This window comes from Bidens hawaiensis, unplaced genomic scaffold (assembly GCF_021521415.1).
Source record: "Bidens hawaiensis isolate Kalapana, Puna unplaced genomic scaffold, B.hawaiensis_p1.1 tig00003244_1, whole genome shotgun sequence".
NCBI lineage: Eukaryota > Viridiplantae > Streptophyta > Magnoliopsida > Asterales > Asteraceae > Bidens > Bidens hawaiensis.
The window spans coordinates 1,079,143-1,102,167 of NW_027491178.1; the positions used below are offsets into that span (position 1 = coordinate 1,079,143).

The 23,025-nt window shown below is 34.5% G+C and overlaps 1 protein-coding gene, 1 long non-coding RNA gene and 1 pseudogene across 3 annotated transcripts; 2 read left to right on the plus strand and 1 right to left on the minus strand.

The window, feature by feature from the left end:
* The first annotated feature begins 2,942 nt into the window (after positions 1-2,942).
* LOC143622970 (putative F-box/FBD/LRR-repeat protein At1g78760) lies at positions 2,943-5,334 on the plus strand (annotated as a pseudogene). Its single transcript, XR_013151806.1, has 2 exons — positions 2,943-2,982; positions 3,812-5,334. The product of XR_013151806.1 is annotated as a putative F-box/FBD/LRR-repeat protein At1g78760 (transcript).
* Positions 5,335-8,946: 3,612 nt separating this feature from the next.
* Positions 8,947-13,379, minus strand: LOC143622975 (uncharacterized). The gene is made up of 3 exons (XR_013151808.1): positions 12,957-13,379; positions 9,152-10,790; positions 8,947-9,078 (listed from the first exon to the last, which is right to left on the minus strand). It is a non-coding gene; the product is annotated as an uncharacterized LOC143622975 (long non-coding RNA).
* Positions 13,380-19,679: 6,300 nt separating this feature from the next.
* LOC143622799 (BTB/POZ domain-containing protein At5g03250-like) lies at positions 19,680-22,700 on the plus strand. The gene is made up of 4 exons (XM_077093848.1): positions 19,680-19,738; positions 19,886-19,955; positions 20,382-21,611; positions 22,169-22,700. The coding sequence occupies exons 1-4, from the start codon at positions 19,680-19,682 to the stop codon at positions 22,532-22,534; spliced, it is 1,725 nt and encodes a 574-aa protein (XP_076949963.1). The 3' UTR covers positions 22,535-22,700.
* The last annotated feature ends 325 nt before the right edge of the window (positions 22,701-23,025 follow it).

Here is a 23,025-nt window from a genome sequence, read left to right on the forward strand (position 1 = left end):
TAATCAAATTAGTTTCGATTTAGGATCATTTTGAACTTTGTAAATTGTAGTTGCTCGGTTTTCTGAAAAATTAGTATTGTTGGATAATATTTGTTACAATATGATTCTAGCTTATTTCATAGGTTTAATATTTTTGGGATGTGATCTTCATAAACCACCTTTATGGTGACTGTTAAAAAAATAACAGTTTTTCAAAAGCCTTAAATCCTGCCATTTTGAAAAAGCCAATAATCATTTTCCAAACTCAACCCCAAACATGCCCTTAGATTGATTAATTTGAAACAACAACATACAATACCCATGAATCAGTCGTACAACCAACTAAAAATACATATAAACTTCTATCATTTGTATAATTAGACACGTCTTAAAGTTTGTTGCATACTCTCATTTATTGAATCAAACCAAGGATATCTTGGTTTGGAATGAGCGGGAACATGTTCTCGGATAGCAAGACCATTACTGTGTCACGCTAATATGTTATCTATCTCCTTGATAAATATCTTTATAACATCACTTGGAAACCACATGGGCACTACGATTCTAGGCTCGCCCTTATGATTGATATAACGTGTATAAAAACCAACAACATGGGAATCGGACCCCGTATAGACCGCTTTCCCCCACCCGAAATCAATATCAAGAAATCCCGGGTGTGTCACGTCCGATACAACATAGCTTCCAACAATTGTGATGTTGGGTCGTCCTTTGAGCACCATTAGATTAGCAACATATTTCATGTACCCTTCGGTTACTTAAGATTTAGCTTTCATCATAGGCTCCAATGCATGTCCTAATGGTTTGTTACATAAGTCTAGAGCTTTGGAAATGGCAATCGGGCAGCTGAACACATTTCCATAATGTCCTATCAGGATCCGAGGCTGGAACTTTAAGCGCACATTGACATCGAAAATCATTCGTGCTTCATCTTCAAGGTTTGGTTGAAGTGTGATTGTTTGACAACACCAAAGACATGCTGTTAGGACCTCAAATGTGCTACAATGCTTGAGGTATGCTGGTATGAACCTACAAATAGATGAAATTTGAGTAGGTCCAAAGAAAAATGACCTATGCTCCACGTCTTCCAACAGTATTGTCGTTCCATCGCTATTTACCACTTCTTGACTTTAACCTAGGGGTGTGCAAGAAACAAATCCAAATTTGAAAAAACCAAAAAATCTAAACAAAAAAAAAAAAAAAAACCGAACCGAAACAAAAACCGACGGTTTAATTTTATGTTTTTGTAAAAACCGAACTAACGGTTTGGTTTTGGTTTTGCATGTAACAAAAACCGAAAAAACCGAACCAAATTTTTAGATTTTTATTTTTTTAGTTTTTATTTTAAGTAATTTATAAGAATTTAATATATATGCAAGCCAAATACTTTTGGCCAAATGTATAATAGTCGTCTATTAGTTAACAATTAACAAAAAAATTTCTACCTAGTTTCATTATTTTCGACAATATGTTTTTCCCGCCTAAAATTTTCAAGGCTCAAAAGAAAAAAACCGAACCGAAACCGAACAGTTTTAAAACTCCAAACACCGAAGTTTTAGTTTTCGATTTGGTTTTAGCCAACACGAACCACACACACCCTATTTTAAACCCGTCATAATCTCCTTATAAAATAAAACTAGGTTTGGAACCCGTCGCGTTGCGGCGGCGATTTGACATAAATTCGGTCGGTTTCAGTTAAGTTCGTCACGACACCTACACTAAATCAAAAAAATATATGTGAACACCCAAAATAGTTTCAGCACACGTACAACTTAGATTAAAGCGGCACATATACGGTCGATTTCGGTTAGGTTCATACTGGTACCGATGCTAAATTGGAAAAATAAATTAGTAAACGTATAACTTATGATACAAAAAAATATATGTAAAACGACGCATTAGAACTAAACCCAAAAAATTAATTTCGAAGAATTAACAAATTTAAAACAAAAACAACTGAAAAAACACTACATTGCAGCGGCGAGTTCACGCACATTCGGTCGGTACCGGTTAGGTTCATTATCGTACCAGAATAAATATAAATTAATAATTTTGTTATTGGCTGTTTCTTACGATACGATACTAAAACTGAATCTAAACTTAATTTGCTCAAATTATTATACGTAAAACAAAAAAAAATATTTTCAAAAAAGAACCTCAAGTCAAAGACAGCCCACCAGAAATAAAACAATTAATAGAGATGCAAGACAACCCATCAAAATTAAAACCGTTAACAGAGATGCATGCATTCGAAGCAGGGCAGGTTGAACACATAGATTCGGTTGGTATCAATTACGTTAGTTGCAGTCTCATAATCAAATCAAAAAATAATTTCGTTAAATTATCATATAAAATAAATTAAAATATCTAAAACAACGTTTAATCAATCAGTAAAACTCGGGCGTTGGTAAACTCTGAGTGTTGTCAATAAAACCCGGGTGTTGGTAAAACTTGGGCGTTGGTGGTCGGTTAAACCTAATACAAAAGCATAACATATTTAAAACGACGTTTATTCGGTCGGTTTACTCGAGTGTTGTGGCGACATTCTGGCATGAATTCAGAGAAATACACAAAATCAGTCAGCGGTCTCTTAAGCATAAGGAAAATAATTAAAAAACAGTTAGGAAAAAAAGGAATGCCAAAAAGAAAACCCGGCAGGGAGTAGTAACACCAATCACCAAGCCATCATGCAAAACTTGACTTGTTGTTACCAAATATATTTCTTAAATAGCAATATCCCTAAAAGTAGTTGTGGCAGTGCTATTTATCTGTATAGTATAATAATAATAATAGCTCATTCCGACCCAATCCATACATTGCCACCTAATGAAATACCGACTCTGTCTGACTGCTACTACGGAGACCTGTTGTTTTAATTTAATATTAATACACACACCTCAATCGCCCATTTATCATCATCATCATCTCCGATCGAGTATAATCTATCTTCTTCTCTTCGCTTCGTACAATTCAATCCCACCTGAGGTCAGTTCTTTCAATTATTCAATCGATTATTATTATTATTCGTAGATTGCATAATCGTAATCGGCCAGTTCGTTCAATTATTCATTCGATTGAATCGGTTATTATTATTATTATTATTATTATTATTATTATTATTTGTAGATTGCATAATCGTAATCGGCCATCTGAGGTCAGTTTCATAATCCTAAACTGAAATTGACACTTTTTTTCTCAATTTAGTTCTTAATTAATTAGGGCATCATAATACAAAACTGGTTCATGTTTCCTTATTTATTTAGCAAATCCATGAGAAACGAGTAATGGAAGCAATCTAAGGGTAAAATTGTAAACTTTACTTTAATTTTGTGTGAATTTGAAACAAACAAAGATTGTATCTTTAGAATGCTAAACACGATATAGGTAGCTTGTCACTATTTACTGCTATTGACAACTATGAACAACCGTACTTAATTATTGCTGATAAGTGCATTTGGGAACGAACGAACGAGCTTAGTGTATTGTTTGGCTCGGAAAAATAATTACTACAATCTCTTGATTCTAACCTTAGATAGATATAAGATATAGGTTACATTATCTCCTATTAGATTAGGTACTAACCAGACTGGTTGGTTGGTTTCTTTCTATTGCTCACTTCAGTTTCATATCTGCAGGCTTCTTTTTTGGCTTTGTAAATCGTTGTTTCGAACACCAAACCTAATTAGTTCATCTTGATATAAAGATTTGTTTTTAGTATTTAATTATTTCTTTATAATTTACTACTTGTATGTTTGGATGATATATAGTTTGAAATTAATAACTTAATAATTAATTAAATGAATACCTGGTGCAGGCAGGCAGAACGATACACATACATGGCGGTCAAAAGATTACGCCAAGAAGAAACAGAAACAGAAACAGAAGCATACGCAGATGCAGATGCAGAAACAGGCCTCTCAGACATGCCGGAATCCCTACAGCTTCACATTCTTTCTTTTCTTGACACCAAGCATGCCGTTGAAACATCCGTGCTATCAAAATCATGGGTTTCTTCATGGTCATGCGTTCCCGTTCTCAATTTGAATTCCGATAGTTTTCAACAACTCGACGCTTTTGATAACTTTGTCCTTAATGCTTTATCCCATCGTCAACCGGTGAAGCTGGATAGACTAACCTTCAAACATGGTCAAAGATGCACTGCCGAGATGCTAAAACAAGTTTTTGATTATGCGTTTTCGCACGGTGTCCAAGAATTGGAAGTAAGCATCGGATTTTCTATAGACGAGCACGAGATCCTGATCTGGCCGATTTGGGCATCAGGTTCATTAACAAGCCTGAAGTTGGAAAGCATAATGATCCCTATGCATTGGTCATTTTTGGAACCAAGATATTCAGGATCATTCAAGACTCTCTCCAATTTACTTCTCGAATGGGTAATTATCAGCGATCTTGATACGTTCTCAGGGTTCCGGCGCTAGACAAGTTAAGCTTGTTCTATTGTCAGCTTCGAACAAATGGCAGAGCTTTAAATGTACACGCTCTGCGACTTTCAGAGTTTGCCTTCGCTAACTACCGTCCCGATGTAGGTCACTGTGAATTCACGACTCCGAAACTTAGATATTTCAAGTGGAGTGGGAATTGTGTCCCACGGTTGAAAGCACATCTTCCCGTTCTTGACACGGCGGTCATCAATTACAATGGCCGTTGCTATAATCAAGAGAAGGCAATGTTAGATAATTTGCTGAGGATCTTTAATACTTTATGCATGCAACGCCAAATCGCTTACGCTTTCCGCTCATGATGTACGTCTGCTGACATTGTTTCCGGTGAATGAATGTTCTCCTTTTCGGAATTTGAAGTGTTTGAAGCTGGATTTCGAAGTAGACCCTATGTATATTATAAGCGAGTTGTTTTTGAGTGAAACGTTAAAACTTGTTCCAGGTGTGAAGGCTTACTTGCTACACAACTCACGCGATGCTAAGTGTACCATAATTAATCATCCAGATGGAGAATCAGAATCAACATGCTCAAGTTCACAAAAGAGTATAGGTGTGATACGACCATCCCGAGACAAGCAAGGTCAAAAGAGTGGCCCGGCAGTTACTCAGAGCCGACCCAAACGCATGGTTAAGAAACCCGCCCGGTTTCTGGATTGAACTCCAAGTGAAACCCAACCCAAGCACTTTCTTTTATTTATGTTATGACTTATGCATGCATGTTTCTCTTTTGTTAGGCGGCAGCCCATGATCACATGTCCCTAGCAGTTGTCCTTTTTTTTTAATACTTTCTGGTTGTTATCTAAGCAAAGTTTGGCATTAATAAAAGACATTGAAAAATTCCTCCAAATTGTCTTTGGTTCTTTTCCAAAAAGTTGTTTTGTTTAGCCTATATTTAGGGGCTGGTTCCCTGCAAAACACTCTTAATTAGGCTAAGAAACCCAAGAAACAATCAGCACCGTCTAAAAAGTTAATAACAAAGCAACGGAAACGAACGAGAAAAAGCAGTAATCCTTTGAATCGATGGCGCGAAAAAACCAATGAAATCAAGAAACGACGGTACTGGTTAGTTCTTCCACTCGATTTTCAACTTGTCATTATGCTATTTTATGATTTGGTTCATAATCGGTTGATTTTTTGATCCTGATGAAGTAGAATCCCTAGAATTTTACGATTATGATGTTTGCGTGTTACTGTGTTCAATATGCATGCATTATTATGTAGTGAATTTGGGCTGATTTGTCTCCATTTCTCATATATGCATGCTTTTTTTGTTATCGAGTAATCAATAGCTATAGATTTCATGCTGATTCCAGTGGTCTATATATAATATATATGATGTTTTCTATATTATACTGGTTTTGGTTTGAATTATGCTGCTTATCTATCTGTTTTGTGTTATTATACTGTTTTTGGTTCACGAGAAAGAAACGGTAATCCACCACTACTTTTTTATGTTTTTATGATTTAACTTGAGATTAAAAATTGAAACTATAAATTGTTTGTGATGGTGGTGTTAATTAGGGTGGTGGCAGATGGGCATATCCCATGGGCTTGTGAAGCATTTTCCACCCAACATAAAGAAGACTTTGACCTGTCTCCACAACTGCTAATGTGTTGTAGCCAATTCATTAACCCTTCTTATTATCATCCAAGTAGAATGGTATATTATTATTAACTAAAATCCTAAAGGTGTGCAAAGCTACGGGACGATTGTTCAAATTGAACTTATTCCTCGCCGTGCAAAGCTATGCGTTAAGAATTATAACTCAATGGTTTCAAATGACCAGTTGGCGAGGTTCATCCCTGAAATGAAAGCATGTCTGTTTATATTCAGTGAGATCAGTCGAAATTTTTCATTTTTCAATCATGCCATTTTCAGCTAGGTACCTTCTCATGCTTTCAGTGTTGTTTTAGTTTTTCTATATGTTTTATAAGTTTTTTAAACAGAAATGGGTGTATTTGGCGTGTAATGGCGATAGAGTTTTGGAAGAGAAGCGTGCTTGGCTAGGTTTGGTGGAGTGCGTTGTCCACGCATTTATTGCAGCCGTACCCTATTCTTCATGAAAAGCTCAGTAAGACGCATTGCCAGTTTGTTTTCAACATTTCTCTAGAAATTATTAATTACTTGAGACTTTTTCGTGCGAATATGGATGTTAACTCAGTTTATATATTTTCAGTTCTAAAGTTGCAGCTGTCTAGATACTTTTAAGTGGAAAAACTCCTTTTACTTAAGTCAAGGTTAGATGGCATTCTCTTTCTTTTCTCTTGTATTGGTGTACAATCCGTTTCATGGTTTACTGTATCTCTATGTATATATAATGAATGTCGATGAATGAATGGAGAACAGTAATTCAATATTTTCATTTTAATAACTTAAATTTTCATTTGCAGAGTCCTGAAGAAATAATGACAAGATGTTTGCAGCCCAGTTTTCCCCATTTAGGATCAAAAATCAGAACTATGCGTGAAGAAGATTACATCAGTAATAGGCAAGTGACCCATAAATAAATAAGCTGCATATTTGTAATTTCTATAGCTAGCTTTGATATACACAACCATTATTTTTTTCCAGTGAAGTGGACTTACTGTGTATGCTAGGCACACTGGAAGTTTTAGCTTAGTTCAATGGCCTTCGTGTTTTTTATGCAGCAAGGTAACTCTTTTAAATATAATGAGTAATGGCAAATAAAAGCATTTGTATGTCACATGTTGATTCTGTGTTTATGTTGGCTATTTGATCAGATATATTTAGCCAGTGGGTTAGTTTCAGGTTGGACCCATGAAGACGTTTAGCTAAACGTCCATCCAACGGGTTCATTGGTCGACCCATTTGACTTTATTATTATTATTATTTTTTTATGAAATGCGTTATATGTCAAAAACATAAATTGATTTGAGTATTTTATTCAACCCTATCATTCTATTTAAAAATTTAGAATGCTATATTAATTAGTATTGGAATAATACAAATTTCAATACTAAAATAAAACTCATTTTTAACCTAGCACGTGACCTGAACTCGCCTGACCCGTCCCATTTGCCAGTGCATGGTGAGTAGTCACAACTTCTTAAAATAAATTTGTTGAAGTGATATAAATTTATAAAGTTGTCGATCATGCTGTGTAAGTCATCTATTGGCAGGTTCCTAAGGTAAATGGAATAAAATCATATTTTAAATCTTTAAAATAGGTAGAAGGAAAATGTATAGTATGTGGTGTTCCTTTTTTTTGTGGATATTATCATGACAAAGTTTCTTAATAACAGATGGTGATATTGGAGTTGAAGCAGTACAAGATAATATTAAGATTGAGAGAGGTGATTATAAACCATAGAAATCGAGGCATTTTGCAGCTGCAATTCCTTCCAAGGTTAACAGAAGGCGTGGACACACAGTCACTACTTTGTAATCTGTGCGTTTTGATTTCAAAAGCAGGCCCATAGAAGTTTTGGACAACACGATCGGGAAATTAGACGGAAGAAAGATGGCTCGTGTTTACAAAGTGGTAAAATATTATTACTTGATTAATATATATTTAATTCTGGCCTGTTGGTAAAAATTTAAAAACAGAACATGAATGGACCGCTTATATGCTATTTAAAGAATTTGATAGTATTTTTTTAGAATGCTTTGATTCAAGCAAAAAAGATGGTATGTGACTACCTTGAAAAGACAGAACCATCCTTGTTTAACAAGATTTTAAAAGCGAATCGAGCCAGTGCCATAGAGGAGTTCACAGAAGTATGAGGACTGTAGGATTTTTGCAATGAAACCTATAAAGTCCAGCCTTTAAGAGAATGGGACTGTGGACTGTCAAACACAGAAGGAATAGCTAAATACCCTCATTGACAACTACTTGACAAAGATTCGATATCAACATATATAAAGGTGAAGTGATGAGAGATGATGAAAAAGTATGAAGATTTAGAAGATTCAAAGAAAGAAGACAAGAAAAATTGCTAGAAAGAAGATCCAAGATAGATTAAAACCTATTAGATTGGTTTAGGTGTGGTAAAAACAGAACAATTTTTGTTTAAATGGTGTGTATATCAGGTACATAGTTTTGAACAAGTTAGATTTTGAAACAGTCGGTATATAATGTTAGTTTTTAGATGGATTATTGATTGTTGTAATATATGGTTAATATTTTTTAGATGGATTATTGATTGTTGTAATATATGGTTAATATTGAATAAAAAAGCTATGATGGTTTTATGTAGTTAGTTCATGATGGAACAAAACAGCATAAATTATCAGAAATATATATATTTTGGTTTATTGCCACAGCGTTTAGACTCAAAAAAAAACTTTTCAAGTTAATTTCACCAAATAAACCATTTGCAACATGTCTTTGACCAAATCAAAAAAGGAAAGTAATAACCAACAAAAAATTTTCACCACCAAGTCTCTTAAACAAACAAAAAAAAAAAAAAAATAATAATAATAATAATAATAATAATAATAATAATAAATGGTAAACACTTTGCCGATGTCTTTAACAAGTCTTCAACCAAAACATCACTATAATATTCTTTTGAAATAGTGTCATCTTGGAAGGTTCCTTCCACCCACTCTTCTACTTCTGCTGGCGTGCTTCCATCATCATCATCGGACCTTTTTGGCCTGCAAAAGAAAATTATTAATTTTTTCTTTCTTTTTAATTTATAATAGGCAAGTAAATTAACACAAATCATACTTTTTCTACCAATGTATGTAGGCTTCATTCGGGTTAAGTTGCTCAAGTTGTGTGGCTGGCAAACCAAACATGTAGCATCTTTGCATGTGTATTTTTAATGCTAGCCTACTTAATCCATCTTCAGGTTTTCTACTCATCGTCCACCATCCAGCTGAGTTAGCGCCAATTTAAAGTTCAGTATAAAGGAGAAAAACAAAACTTAAAAGATTTATACCCAAAAATAAAACAATAATTTTGAAAAACTACCTGGATTAAGGTTATTATTCCCAAAGTTTCCCCTTTGATCTTGAAATTGTAAGAGCTATTATATAAAAGTTTTTTGACTCGCTGTGGTGGTTGTGTGCTTACCAATAAGCGAACACGTAAAGACTTGATCATGCACCGCGTTGCTACTTTTAGCAGGGGTCAAGTACAATGCTGTTAAATATAAGAGTTTGGAAAGGATTGGTGTATTTTATTCCAGTAAGTTTGGAAGTTTGGAACTTGTGTTTTTAGGGCCCTTTTTGTGTCATACACGGAAGCCCTGAGCTGTGCCAACTGGCCCATTCCCGTAGGGTCTTTGCAGATGAAGTGTAGGAGGTTTAGAAAGGGTTCAACTAAGGACGAAACCTTTTCACAATCAGGCCAGAAGTTGTCATCAGGGATGCCCGCATTCTTTTTCTTTATAGAATCTTTGAGCTTTAAGACCTGTTTTAAAATGTTGAACTCATTGGAGATTTCTAACAAACCCATCGTATCTTTTTTTTTCATTATTGCCATGATAGACTAATGATGGTATAGATTTGATTGTGTTAACAACTTTTTCAACAAAGGGTATATTTTTAAACTCGCTAAAAACGGATTCGACAGAGTAAGCTACACAAGGTGACCAAGATATTGATGGGTGAGCGGCCATTACTTTCTTCGCGGCTGAGTAGTATATAGGATCGTTTCTTGTAATGAATTGCGTAACGTGCTCTTCCCCAACATATCCTAGGACTTCCTCAATTAGGTTAACCAAACCGTCTTCGTTTTCGCATTGGATTTGACGACTTGCAAAGTTTTTAGAGAATGAGGGACTTCTTCGTGGTAAAAGATAGAAACTGAAAACTCTATAATCATTGAAAACCGCCGGTCATCGATGACAACCATACTTCCAAAGGACTTGCAACTCTTAATGAGCGCGTCAAATTCATTATGGTATTCCTTGTCAATTTGGGTTGATACCCAGTGTTGATATAGGATGAGGCTTCAGACTGATCAATCATGGCTGAGTCTCCTATGTCTTTAACCATGCCTTTAAAAAAAGGGGAGCCAACAACACTAAAGGGTATCTTACAACCTAGCAAGAATTTGCCAATCGCCAGCTAGTAGACTTGTGATCATTACCCGCAACTTCATGTGAATGACCTATCACACTCCAAAAATCTTAACTTAACAGCGGAAGACTTAATCAATTAATTTGGGCAGTGACAGACGCCGTTTAGCCATCAGTATTTAAGCACAACCTATTCACATACAAGTTGGACTTTTGTTTATTATAAAATGTCATAATTCACACGTGTCAGAGTACACGGTTTATTTAAAATACAAGTCCAACATTCATGTATTACACATGTTTTCCCACATCATCTCCACGAAGCATCCGCTTTTCATTTACCTGGAAAACACGTTTAAAATACACGTCAACACAATGGTTGGCGAGTTCTCAATGTTAAAAACTTATATTTGAAACAAAGCTTTTCTTGGTATCATAAATACCACTTCGCCCATACGGCCCAAAGTCAACGTTCGTTGAAATAGCAAAATAGCATTAATGACTTACAGTCGTAACAATATTTAAAAGCAAAATTCTTTTGTTAAAATATTGTCAAAATATTTATTCATCCTTATTGGCTTGAAACCAAAAGTCACATCGAAACCAGTCTTTGTCCCACGAAATCCATTAGACCCCTTTCGCTTAACGAAAGTGTCGTTTTAACACAAATTTTCTTTGTTAATACAAAGCTAATAATTTCACAAAGTCCCACTTTATTTATCTTAAAACTTCTTTGTCCATACTGAATCAAAGTTAATGTTTTACCTTGACCCCACTGGATCAAAGCCAGCTTACACGAAAGTTGTTTTAAACGTCATATAGTCGCCTCAACAACAAACCAAATGGACACCTTTCGTCGCACAACGATAGTTCTCAAAATATAACATTTTATTCTTCAAAAATTTGTGATAGTTATAGACTAGCAAGGAATATAACAAATGTAATGCTATTAAACCTATAATCAAAGCGTACAATAATTCAAAATATTTTCCCCCAACATTTAACCAACGCGACTAGTCGGCAGGCAGGGCGTCACCCGATAGATCTATCAATATTTCTATGAATTTTTACAGTTAATGATTATATGACTGCGGTAATCACTAATTCGCTCGATATTTGTTCTAGTCAGCCCGACCACGTTAGCCAACGTCGGTCAAATTTAAAGCCATTACAATATCACAATTGTTAAGATAAAAATGTGTTTTGACACAAACGTGTTTCACCCCAAAAACATTTATAAATCATTTAAAACATTTAAAATGGTGGAGATTTATGTGAAACTCTCTTTTGTTTCGGCACAATTAACACATGCGAGATGACACACAACCAGTTGATGCAAGATCTTAATAATAGTAATCCAATGATAACTGAATTCCTATGTTTAATACAAAATATATTAACACATAAACACATATACAGATAGGAACGTATCCTAACTTAACTCGTCTATCCTCACGTGTTTCATTTATCATAATTGTAATGATTAAATTACAAACTTTTATTATTTAGAAATTTGTAACGAATCAAATGTTTGAAAATGTCATATAATTATAAACAACTTTGTTTCAATCTTTGTAAAACTAATTTCTTGAAACTATACATCGACTTTATTTAATAAAAAGTATATATATATATATATTGTAAAATATAATAATCTTCTATTAACCGATTATCTGAATAAAATATTTTTGTCCAAATATTATATATATATTTTTATATCATAAATTTACACAAAATCGTCGAAGTCTCGATTGTACTGTTTTTAACACTTGATATCAACTAACGGTTTTCTAATAATTATTAACAAGATTTTCAATGTCCAAGTTATTTCCAATAACATTTCCGATAACAAATTTTTATATTAATCTATCGTTATCTATCTTTTCCAACACTTAAATATATAAAAGATATACCTCCTCGTGTACGGTTCGACTCTAGAAATCTACTCAAAACCCGCATGAAATGCGATCCGGATATATCAACGCGTTCGTTTTTGCGTCATGAACGTTTCTCCGGTCTCGGATCGTCCATACGACACCCTAAAACCTACATGTAACTCGTTTTAAGAAACTATTTTCGTTCTATAATCTGGCTAGTAATTTACGAAGCTTATAACTCACCATCTAAACATCTGATCATCGATCCCTTCGGTGGAATCAAATATCTATATATTAGGAAGGTTCACCGAAAATTTCAGCTCGATCCGATGGTCAGATCTCCAGGAATCTATAATTCTTTAGAGCTGTGTTTTCAAAATCCGCCTAGCGAGCTGAACCCTAAAACGGGTTTAGAAACCTAGCTTAAGAAACTCCGATCCTCATCTCCACCGTTCAAAATGATTACATATGGGTTATGAACCCTCTGTAAATATATCAAGATGATCGGACCACTAGATCTTTAGTTATATAGACCGATCTTTGCGGACATGCAAAACTATTACAATCTGTCCAGATTTTAAAACTAGTTTTTAACGAACTTAAGCTCAGATTTAGGACAAACGGAGCTTACCATCGCGCTCGGGACGTCGTAAAATGGTTTTGGGTAGAAGACGGGCTTCGACCGCAACCGGACCACCGCGCCAAACCACCACCGGCCACCGCAAACCACCGCCGGCCACCTTGCCGGAATCCTCTAGCCTCTCTCTACTCTCTCTCTCTCTAATAATGCAGAATTTTGTAGAAGAATGAAAAATATGTGGGGGTAGGCCCACTTATATAGTGCGTTTTAACGCGTTTTACGATCGCGTTTCGGTCTCTCGCTTTAACAAACCCGCTACTACAAGTGACTTTGTATTTTCCAAATACATTTCTTCAAAATACTTATTCTTATTCCGTTCTCGACTTAAATTTGTCTCGTTAACTTATTATTTCCATTAATAAGTTATTGACTATCGTTACCCAATGTCGGTTCCGTGCTATTCCGAACTTAATAAAATTAGTGTTGTTTTTTCTCAAAAACAACTCATCCAAACTTATTGTGTCTATTTGACTTATTTTATCTAAATAATAAACCTCAAATACGGAAATAATATCAACTTTTACAAGCTCATCGGTACATGTGCTTTAACGACCGTGTTCAAAACTACTAATTTGCATTTTCCCGCTTCGTTATAACTCAGAATGAGCCACGTTTTCGCCTGCGTTCTCAGTTTTCGATCCTCTAAAATATTCAAATGGATTCACCCCTGGACACTTTCTCGAATGTCGGGTTGAATTTTCACACGTCGTTTACCTTGCAATATGATGTGGTATCTTGGTTTAACTTGCAATATGATGTGGTATCTTGGTTTGCTCATGTCATTGACAAAGAACACTTGCGTGACTTGTTTTGCGAGAATGAATGGTTCGGATACATAGCCATTTGATTTAAGGTCGACTTGTGTAAAACCATATTGGTCAACTTTAACACATAATCTGTTATTCACCCACTTACATTTGAACACATGTATAATGAACGAACGGTATTTCAATCCCTAAATTTCTTGTATAACACCGTAATAAGAATTCTTGGCGATTTACAGCCTTGTATCATGATTTGTTCTGTCGAATTCGGTCGTTGATGCTATCACTGTGACTCCACTATTCCACATTGTACTTTTTTCATCCTGATCTTCGGGTGTAGAACGTGTAACCGTTAATGTCGTACCCTTGGTAAGATTTTACTTTTAAGTAGTGGTAAATATTCACTCCAAAACCCTAGCTAATTAATCAGTACATTCTAGCAGTTTTCACTGGTTCATCCCTAAAAAACCCACCAACACCATATTTCGATTCATCTACAGTTGCTACAGAGTTCGATGCAGGTTCCCTGCTTCAATCTCGTCTCTTCTTAAAAGTAACCAATTATATCTCCTATCGTTATATTCTCTTAGTTTTAACTTAAATTACCATTGTTAATCCTCAATTCGAGGTCCAGTTTTTTTTCTCAAAATTGTTGATGGTTTTTTTTTTCTCGATTCATAAATCGTTTTTGAGTTGTGGATTATGTATAATCCTGTTTTTTATCAAGCTTGCAGGCTGAATCGTTTTTGAGTTGTGGATTATGTATAATCCTGTTTTTTATCAAGCTTGCAGCCTGCAGGTACACCTTTGAGTTTTATATTCAATTTGAATTTTGTTTCAATAGACATGAAGTAAAGGTCGGTGACAAACAGTAGTTGTTTTGTTAGTAAGAAATTTAGAGAATGAAAAAAAAAGATCTAGAAAAAAAAAAATCCTATTCTAGAGTATAATTATCTTGATGCAACAAAGTGGAGCTAAGGTATATGTTAATTATATTGTATAATATAGGGTAAAGTTAAAATACAAAGAAAACAAAAATGAGGAGGGTGAGAAGGAATTCTGTCCATTGATCTTAGATTTGAATGGCTAAGATTAATTTAATAAATAAAAATTGATGAAAAGGACATTAAGGTAATAACCCACCTTTCTTGACTTTCTCTCTCCACATGCAAGGCACATGTCAATTCCTTCATCATTTTAAAATACCCATAATTTTTTCATACGACATTATTTTTTAAAAAAAATCACCATAATACTAAGCGTTTTTTATCTTTAATACGAGTCTCATATTGTTATATAAAAATAAAAAAAATTAATGGGTTTTTTTAATTAAGTTTTTTTTGTTCATTGTGTAATATGTTGTTTCCATTGTGTTTTTACGTTTCAAATCATTGTGTTATATATATTCACCATTGTGTCTTACGTTTTAGGTCATTGTGTTATACGTATTCACCATTGTGTTTTACGTTTCAAGTTATTGTGTAACATGTATTAATCATTGTGTTTTATGTATTAGATAATTTGTTGTTATTTTATCATTATTTTTTACATATTATACACAACGGTGTTATTAGTATTTAAAAAACATAATGATGAGTTGAAAGACATAATGACGAAAAAACACAATGACGAAATAAGACACAATGATAAGCGAAAAGATACAATGACGAAAAAAGACACAATGATAAGCGAAAAGACACAATGGTGTGCTAAAAGACACAATGACGAAAAAAGACACAATGATAAGCGAAAAGACACAATGACGAAAAAAGACACAATGATGAGCGAAAAGACACAATGGTGTGCGAAAAGACACAATGACGAAAAAAGACACAATGATAAGGGAAAAGACACAATGGTGTGACGAAAAAAGACACAATGGTGTGCGAAAAGACACAATGACGAAAAAATACACAATGATAAGCGAAAAGGCACAATGGTGCGAAAAGACACAATGACGAAAAAAGATACAATGATAAGCGAAAAGACACAATGGTGTGCGAAAAGACACAATGACGAAAAAAGACAATGGTGTGCGAAGAGACACAATGGTGTGCGAAAAGACACAATGACGAAAAAAGACACAATGGTGTGCGAAAAGACACAATGACGAAAAAAGACACAATGATAAGGGAAAAGACACAATGGTGTGACGAAAAAAGACACAATGGTGTGCGAAAAGACACAATGATAAGCGAAAAGACACAATGGTGCGAAAAGACACAATGGTGTGCGAAAAGACACAATGACGAAAAAAGACAATGGTGTGTGAAGAGACACAATGGTGTGCGAAAAGACACAATGACGAAAAAAGACACAATGATAAGCGAAAAGACACAATGACGAAAAAAGACACAATGGTGTGCGAAAAGACACAATGACGAAAAAAGACACAATGATAAGGGAAAAGACACAATGGTGTGACGAAAAAAGACACAATGGTGTGCGAAAAGACACAATGATAAGCGAAAAGACACAATGGTGCGAAAAGACACAATGATGAAAAAAGACACAATGATAAACGAAAAGACACAATGGTGTTCGAAAAGACACAATGATAAGCGAAAACACACAATGGTGGGCGAAAAGACACAATGACGTAATTTTTGTTTTAAATTTTATATAACAAAAATCATACTCATATTAAAGATAAAAAACGCTTACTATTATGATGAATATTTAAAAAAAAAAAAATATCATACGAAAAAGTTATAGACGTTCTAAAATGATGGGGGTATTAACATGTGTTTTGCATGTTGAGAGAGAAAATATGTACAATTACCTCTACACCCTTTTCCTTTTGATCCCCACTTGACACATGTCAATTATTTATGGTTTCTCACACTTCTTATTTTTGTTACCCTTTGTAGAATAACTTGACTCGTATAATATATTACATTTATTATTATTGTAATAGTGTCGAAAATATTAATGTCTATAGTTTGTTGATTATTTTGAAACAAGTTTAAATTGATAAGCAAATAAACACCCGCACAAGTTAGGACACATGGGATATAAGGTTTTGGAAAAAAAAATGGACACAATATGGCCTTTACCGGTGACAAGTCATCCATAACTTGCTGAAATGGGAAACAATCGTTGTCAATTGTGGGTCACGTCTAGAAAGAAAAAAAACTCAGAAACCGGAAACGATGACATGTGTCAACAAGATGCAACAATCAGTAGAATGGTATATAAAAATATATATGTATTTCTATGCATTAAATATGTCGTATGCTTGAACGCGATGGTTGTTAATAATAATATGAACGCGATGGAATTTATGGTGATGGGCAATCTGATCCATTAATTGAAACTCTTGAACCTAAGCAGTAAGCACAAGGCAGTTTCATATTGTCTAGGTATAACAAAAGTTTTTTTTATAAGTATTTGTATATATTGATTTATGTGATATATGATGTTGAGTTTGTAGGGAAATCACAAGTTTAAGGAGGAATATTTTAAAGATTGTAGGGAAAGGGTGGACAAGACCCAGAGATGAATGTGAGCCTGACGAGACAAAGTGTGTGCGCAAGCCCGGGTTTTGGTGTCTAGTCCGGGTGGTGGCTCACATATTGTATATTCGAATATCAAGGTAATATACAAGTCATATAATTTAAAGCTTATAGATATACACATATATTTGTTTATCAAAATGTTATATGGCTTTGTAGAATATATGTCGATGTGAATTGCTATGGCCGTTTGATTCAAGAAGACCTCAATTAACTATAGCCGCATATCCTACACGTGATAGATATTTGGATTATATTTTTCATGCATGAGCATTGCGTGACATCCTACACGCGGGTTTCGATTATGTGCATAAATATTATTTGTATATTCCTGTCTTAAGGAGTCCGTCAAAGAAGGAATATCAATCATGAAGCACACTGTAAATAATTTATTCAATGGCAATAAATATATAATTGGTTGATAAATTAACTATATATTAGTCTATCTTTTTATTATTAGTATTCACTTAATTTTTTTTTGTTAATTGTAGATTTTAAATGCTGCAACTCACAGTGCATCTAGGCAGTTTCAAACCTCACTCCAAATACGCACTTGTGATATCAAAACGAGTGATCAAGGCTATAGACCAGAGTTAGTTTATATTACTTTAGTTTATCTGTGTTGTTATTTCATATTAGTTTATTTGTTTATGGTGTCGTTCAAATCGCACGGAAGTTAAATGACCCATCTCCGATCTATGTAGCTTTCATGAAGATAAAGAATACTTTCTTGCGTCATATTTAGACGGATATTATATTTATATTTTTTATTTACTTATTAGTCTTTTATGAATTAGTTTTTCCTTATTTTATTAGTAATTAATTGTTCTATATGTTTTTTTCCCTTAGAAATCATTGGTCTCTTATATATTATTGTTCTCAAGAAGGCACGAGTATATATTTTAAATTCTCTAATGATAGCGGGCAAAAATGATCAATCTAAATATCTTCTTCGGAAGTAATTCGGTCTGCTCTTAGTGAAGTCAATTTCACAGGGACAATAGTTCTGGCATGATTTATATTTTTTAGTTGGTTTATTTTTTAAGTTTTAAATAATTAATTGTTAATTTTATTGTAGTGTCAACAACCATCTGAATCGGAATATGGTTTCATGGTACTTAAATATATGTTTGATTTTGTGTATACTTATCGTAAGAACTTGACGCCAAGCTATTTTACGAAGTTTGGTATACTTGATTAGAAGTTTTTGTGGTTTAGATTTATATTTTGTTTAATAGATTGACAGTCTGTATTGTAAAGTTATGGATTTAATTCATTTTAGTTTAGCTTAAAACTATATTTTGAAGTTTATATTTTAAAATTCCGGATTTAATGCATTTTAGTTAATTGTATTATTTTTGGTGGATTAATTTGATTATTAAAATTGGGTGGATTAAATAGATTTGGGAAGTCAAATTATGGATTTGGCACCGTAATTTATAAATCCTCATTTGATGTGGTTTAAGAATGCGACTAAGAATATTTTCCGGAAAGGTGAGTTGCTTATTTGACGCGGTTAGGGGGTATTTAACGCGGTTTAAAAGCGTGGTTAAAATGATTTTCTGGTATTTAGAGTGGAGCATTTGACGTAGTTTTCAAAACAACGTCTAAAAATAAGAGCATCCACAATAACAAACTCATGCAAACCGTCACATCATCGCCACCTCATATTTCAAATTTTCTCAAAAACCTTATTTTTTTCACAACAGCATACCTTTACAATCCTATTAAAAAATATTAAATATGTATGCTTATGTTTATATTATATGATATATGTGCGTATGAGAGAGGGAGTGGGACCCACACTCTAAGTTTTTACAAGTTTATAGTGGCAAACCTTCATCAATCCGTAATCATCTACAATGGTGAACTTTGGTTTCTTCCAAGTTTGTAAGATGTCACATGATATTAGACCTTGGGGAGTGTAGCACTGTAGCCCATTATGGTTACTCTAAGAACAACTTTGATGCCCTATTTTTTACGCGGTTAAAAACGTCGTCTAAAGATCCTTTTCACCGCGTCTAAAGCTAGTTTTTCTATTAGCGAATTTGTTAGATATAACGGTTTAAATAATGTCTATTTCTAAATATTTTTGGTTTGGAGGATTGATCAAAGGAATGTCATTTTGAATGTCTATTTCTAAATATTTTTGGTTTGGAGGATTGATCAAAGGAATTTCATTTTGGTTATTATCTCATAATAAATATAATAAATAAATGTGTTTTGTAAATTAAACACATGTGATATGGATAATAATTTTACTATAGTATAATATTTACAACCGAACGCCTCCACTCTCCCATAGACTCGGACACCAAGATCGAATGAATCAACTCACGATCACAATGAAGATCTTCTTCACATAATTAAATTAATCCATGCATGTTTCTTGGATCGGCCAACAAGACTGTTTCCATTACTTGCTAATTATTATTATGGCATGTATGAAGCTCGGCACCAAGACTGATGCTTTCAGACTTGAAGGCCACACTTGGTACGTAATCACATTAATATTCAATCACCAACTTTATTATTATTTTGTAACCAATTTCACTTGTGTGAATGTTTAATGATTTCGGCTAACTATTTATATATTCAAATCCATCATCAAGTTGCTATTCATTAAGTTAATTTGTTTCAGGGAGTGTACAGGTGGACTTCCATATGATGTCACAGTTGAGGTTGGAGACATGTCGTTTAACCTCCATAAGGTGCCTATACATTATATCTTTTTTAAGTATGTTAACCAACGCGTTCGTTTATTAAACAAGCTTTTATTAGGCTAGAGGTTGCCGATCTCGAGTAGCTAACGAACGACTTGGCTCATTTGTACACCTAAAAAAGACTGTATTATTTTTTTTAAGTAAATTTTAAAAACCGTAATATCATATTAAAAAATTAAATAAATATATGTGCACGAATGCATATAGATGATAGATGTGAATATAGCATATGAATATATGTTTAAAAGTATCAATATTATATTTTGTAAAATAAATTTTGAAAACACTGAAAATTCCATGCATTTTAGACTTTTAGTGCATTTATACAGCAAGTCATATAAGTATAAGTTCTGATATATTATTGGTTTTGAAATGAAACGTCTGTGATTTTTCATACTGTGATTTTTCATACAGTTTCCATTAATCACAAGAAGTGGGCTATTAACGAAACTTATCGGAGACTTCTCAAACGAAGACGAGCACGTATGCATCGTGCATCTAGACGAGATACCAGGCGGATCCAAAACATTCGAACTCATAGCCCGATTTTGTTACGACATCAAATTCGAGCTCACAGCCCACAATGTCATCAGCCTTCGATGCGCAGCCGATTGCCTAGAAATGACTGATGACTTCGGACGCGAAAACCTAATCACAATAACCGAAAACTTCTTTATCGAAGAAGTCCTCGCGACGTGGGCCGACACCATGAAAGCGTTAGAATCGTGCGAGCAAGTTCTTCATGACGCCGAAGCGTTGTACCTTGTGTCAAGGTGCATTACATCCTTGGCAACAAAAGCTTGTATGGGTTATAATCACGCGGTTAATAATAGCGAAAAAGTCCCAACTTCGACGATATGGAATGGGATCACAACTACTAACAAACCCGTAACGTTTCATGACGATTGGTGGCATAAAGACATATCGTTTCTCGGGTTTCATCTTTACAAACGGGTCATTCGAGCCGTTGCATCACGTGGGATGAAACCCGAGACCATAGCCAGGTCGCTTGTGGGCTACTTAAAACGTTACATACCGTTGTTAAACCGAGAATTCGGTTTTAATGATTCAAATTATTATAAAACAGTTTCCCCGTCCGAAGCGGACCAGAGGAATCTTTTCGAGGATATTGTGGAATTATTTCCTGACAGAAGGGAAATAATTCCCACCTCGTTTCTCGTACGGCTTCTCCGTACGGGAATTATTTTACACGTGAGTCCAGCGTGTCAAGAGAATCTTGAAAAGCGGGTCGGGGCCCAGTTGGATTCGGCGGTTTTGGAGGATGTTTTGTTACCGAATCAAGGGGGGTTTAACACGGTGGAAACGTTGTACAACATTGATTTGTTTCAAAGGATGCTAGAATATTTTATGTCGTTACATCATGGTAACGGTAATGGTAATGGTAATGGTACTAGTGCGGTGTGTTCACCGAGTATAGTTGAAGAGGGGTCAGAGGGAACGAGTGGGGCCCGGTCTTTGGAGGCGATGACGTCAGTTGCTAATTTGGTTGATTTGTTTCTTGCTGACGTGGCCGCTGATGTTCATTTGAAGCCCCCGAAGTTTATGTCGCTTGCTACTTCTGTCCCGGACTATGCTCGCTCGGCTTCTGATGGGATTTATCGTGCGATCGATATTTATTTCAAGGTACGGGTTTTCTTGAGTAATTTACACTTTTCGACTTTTAAGTTTGTTGGTTTTAAGTGATCGTCTTTAAACTAAAGAAATATTAAGAAACGTCTGTGTGTTGTTTAAAAAGCTTGCACATTTCATCATTTACATTAACGTTATTTTTTTTTAATTTCAGTCATATACACTGCACATGAGGGTATTTTATTCTTTTTACCCCGCAACGGCTATTCATGTCATGTTATGAAACAATAATAATTATAATAAAAAATGTATTAGAAAATACATATCCCCTAAACACTTCTAGTAACACAATACCCTCATGTGCAATGAACATGAATGAACTGGACAAATAAAGTTAACGTCTATTAGTGGGTGGACGAAACGTACAATGTTTTTGTAACATATAGGATATTTCTTTAGTTCAAGGACGATTACTGGGGAAAAAAGAAAAGGTTGTAAACTTAATGAACGAAAAGTGTAATTTACTCATTTTCTTATTCGGTTTTAAGGTTCGTTTCTGCATCAAGTGTTTTTTAACCCTGGAAATTCCAAAAATACCCTTCATATTACAGGCACATCCATGGCTTGGAGACTGTGAAAGAGAACAAATGTGTAGATTAATGAATGTTCAAAAGTTGTCTTTAGAAGCAAGCACACATGCGGCTCGTAACGAGAGGCTTCCAATGCGTGTAATTGTTCAAGTTATATTCTTTGAACAATTACGGATCAGGACATCGATTGCAGGGTGGTTTTATGTGTCCGAAAATGAAGGTGGTGAGATGGTCAGGTCACGAGAAATAGGCGGTATCGTTGATATGAGGGAGCGGGTTCTCGGGCTCGAGAGAGACTGCGAAAGTATGAAGTTTGAGATTCGAAAAATGGTGAGAAGTAAGAGGAGTTGGAAGTTTTTTTGTAAGAGAAAAAGTAAGAAAGTTTGATTGTGTTTTTGTGTTCTTAGATGAAAGTTTTGTAATGTTTTTCTTACAAGGATGTTTATGTTAAAACTTAAAAACAATCATATGGTTATTTAATATTTTCTCTTGATCCATCTTTAATTTAGTTATGGCCCACTTTAGTTTGATGGGCCTTAAAGGGCTGGATTTGGGATTTGCACAATTTTTTTTATATCTAATCTTTATATATCGGTCGGCCCATGAACTTACCAAGTCAACCTGAAGTGACCCGTTATGTTAACGTGTTTGCGGATCTTTTAAATTATGCCATAAACCGAATAAAGTCAACATAAACTCTATTTTTTAAATCGGCGAGCTCATGAATTCACCAGGACAACCTGAAGAGATCCGTTCGGTTAACCTGCTTGTGGGGTCGACTCGAACCCGATCAAACTAGACCAAAGCTTGCAAATTTCATTTTATTATGTGTCTTAAAAATTTACACCCCTCCTTAGTTAGACCTTAAAAATTATGAT

Coding starts and splice junctions, on each gene's coding strand:
- LOC143622799 (XM_077093848.1), top strand. CDS start 19,680: ATGGCATGTATGAAGCTCGGCACCAAGACTGATGCTTTCAGACTTGAA. Junction 19,739..19,885: donor AGACTTGAAGGCCACACTTG/GTACGTAATCAC, acceptor AATTTGTTTCAG/GGAGTGTACAGGTGGACTTC. Junction 19,956..20,381: donor TGTCGTTTAACCTCCATAAG/GTGCCTATACAT, acceptor TTTTTCATACAG/TTTCCATTAATCACAAGAAG.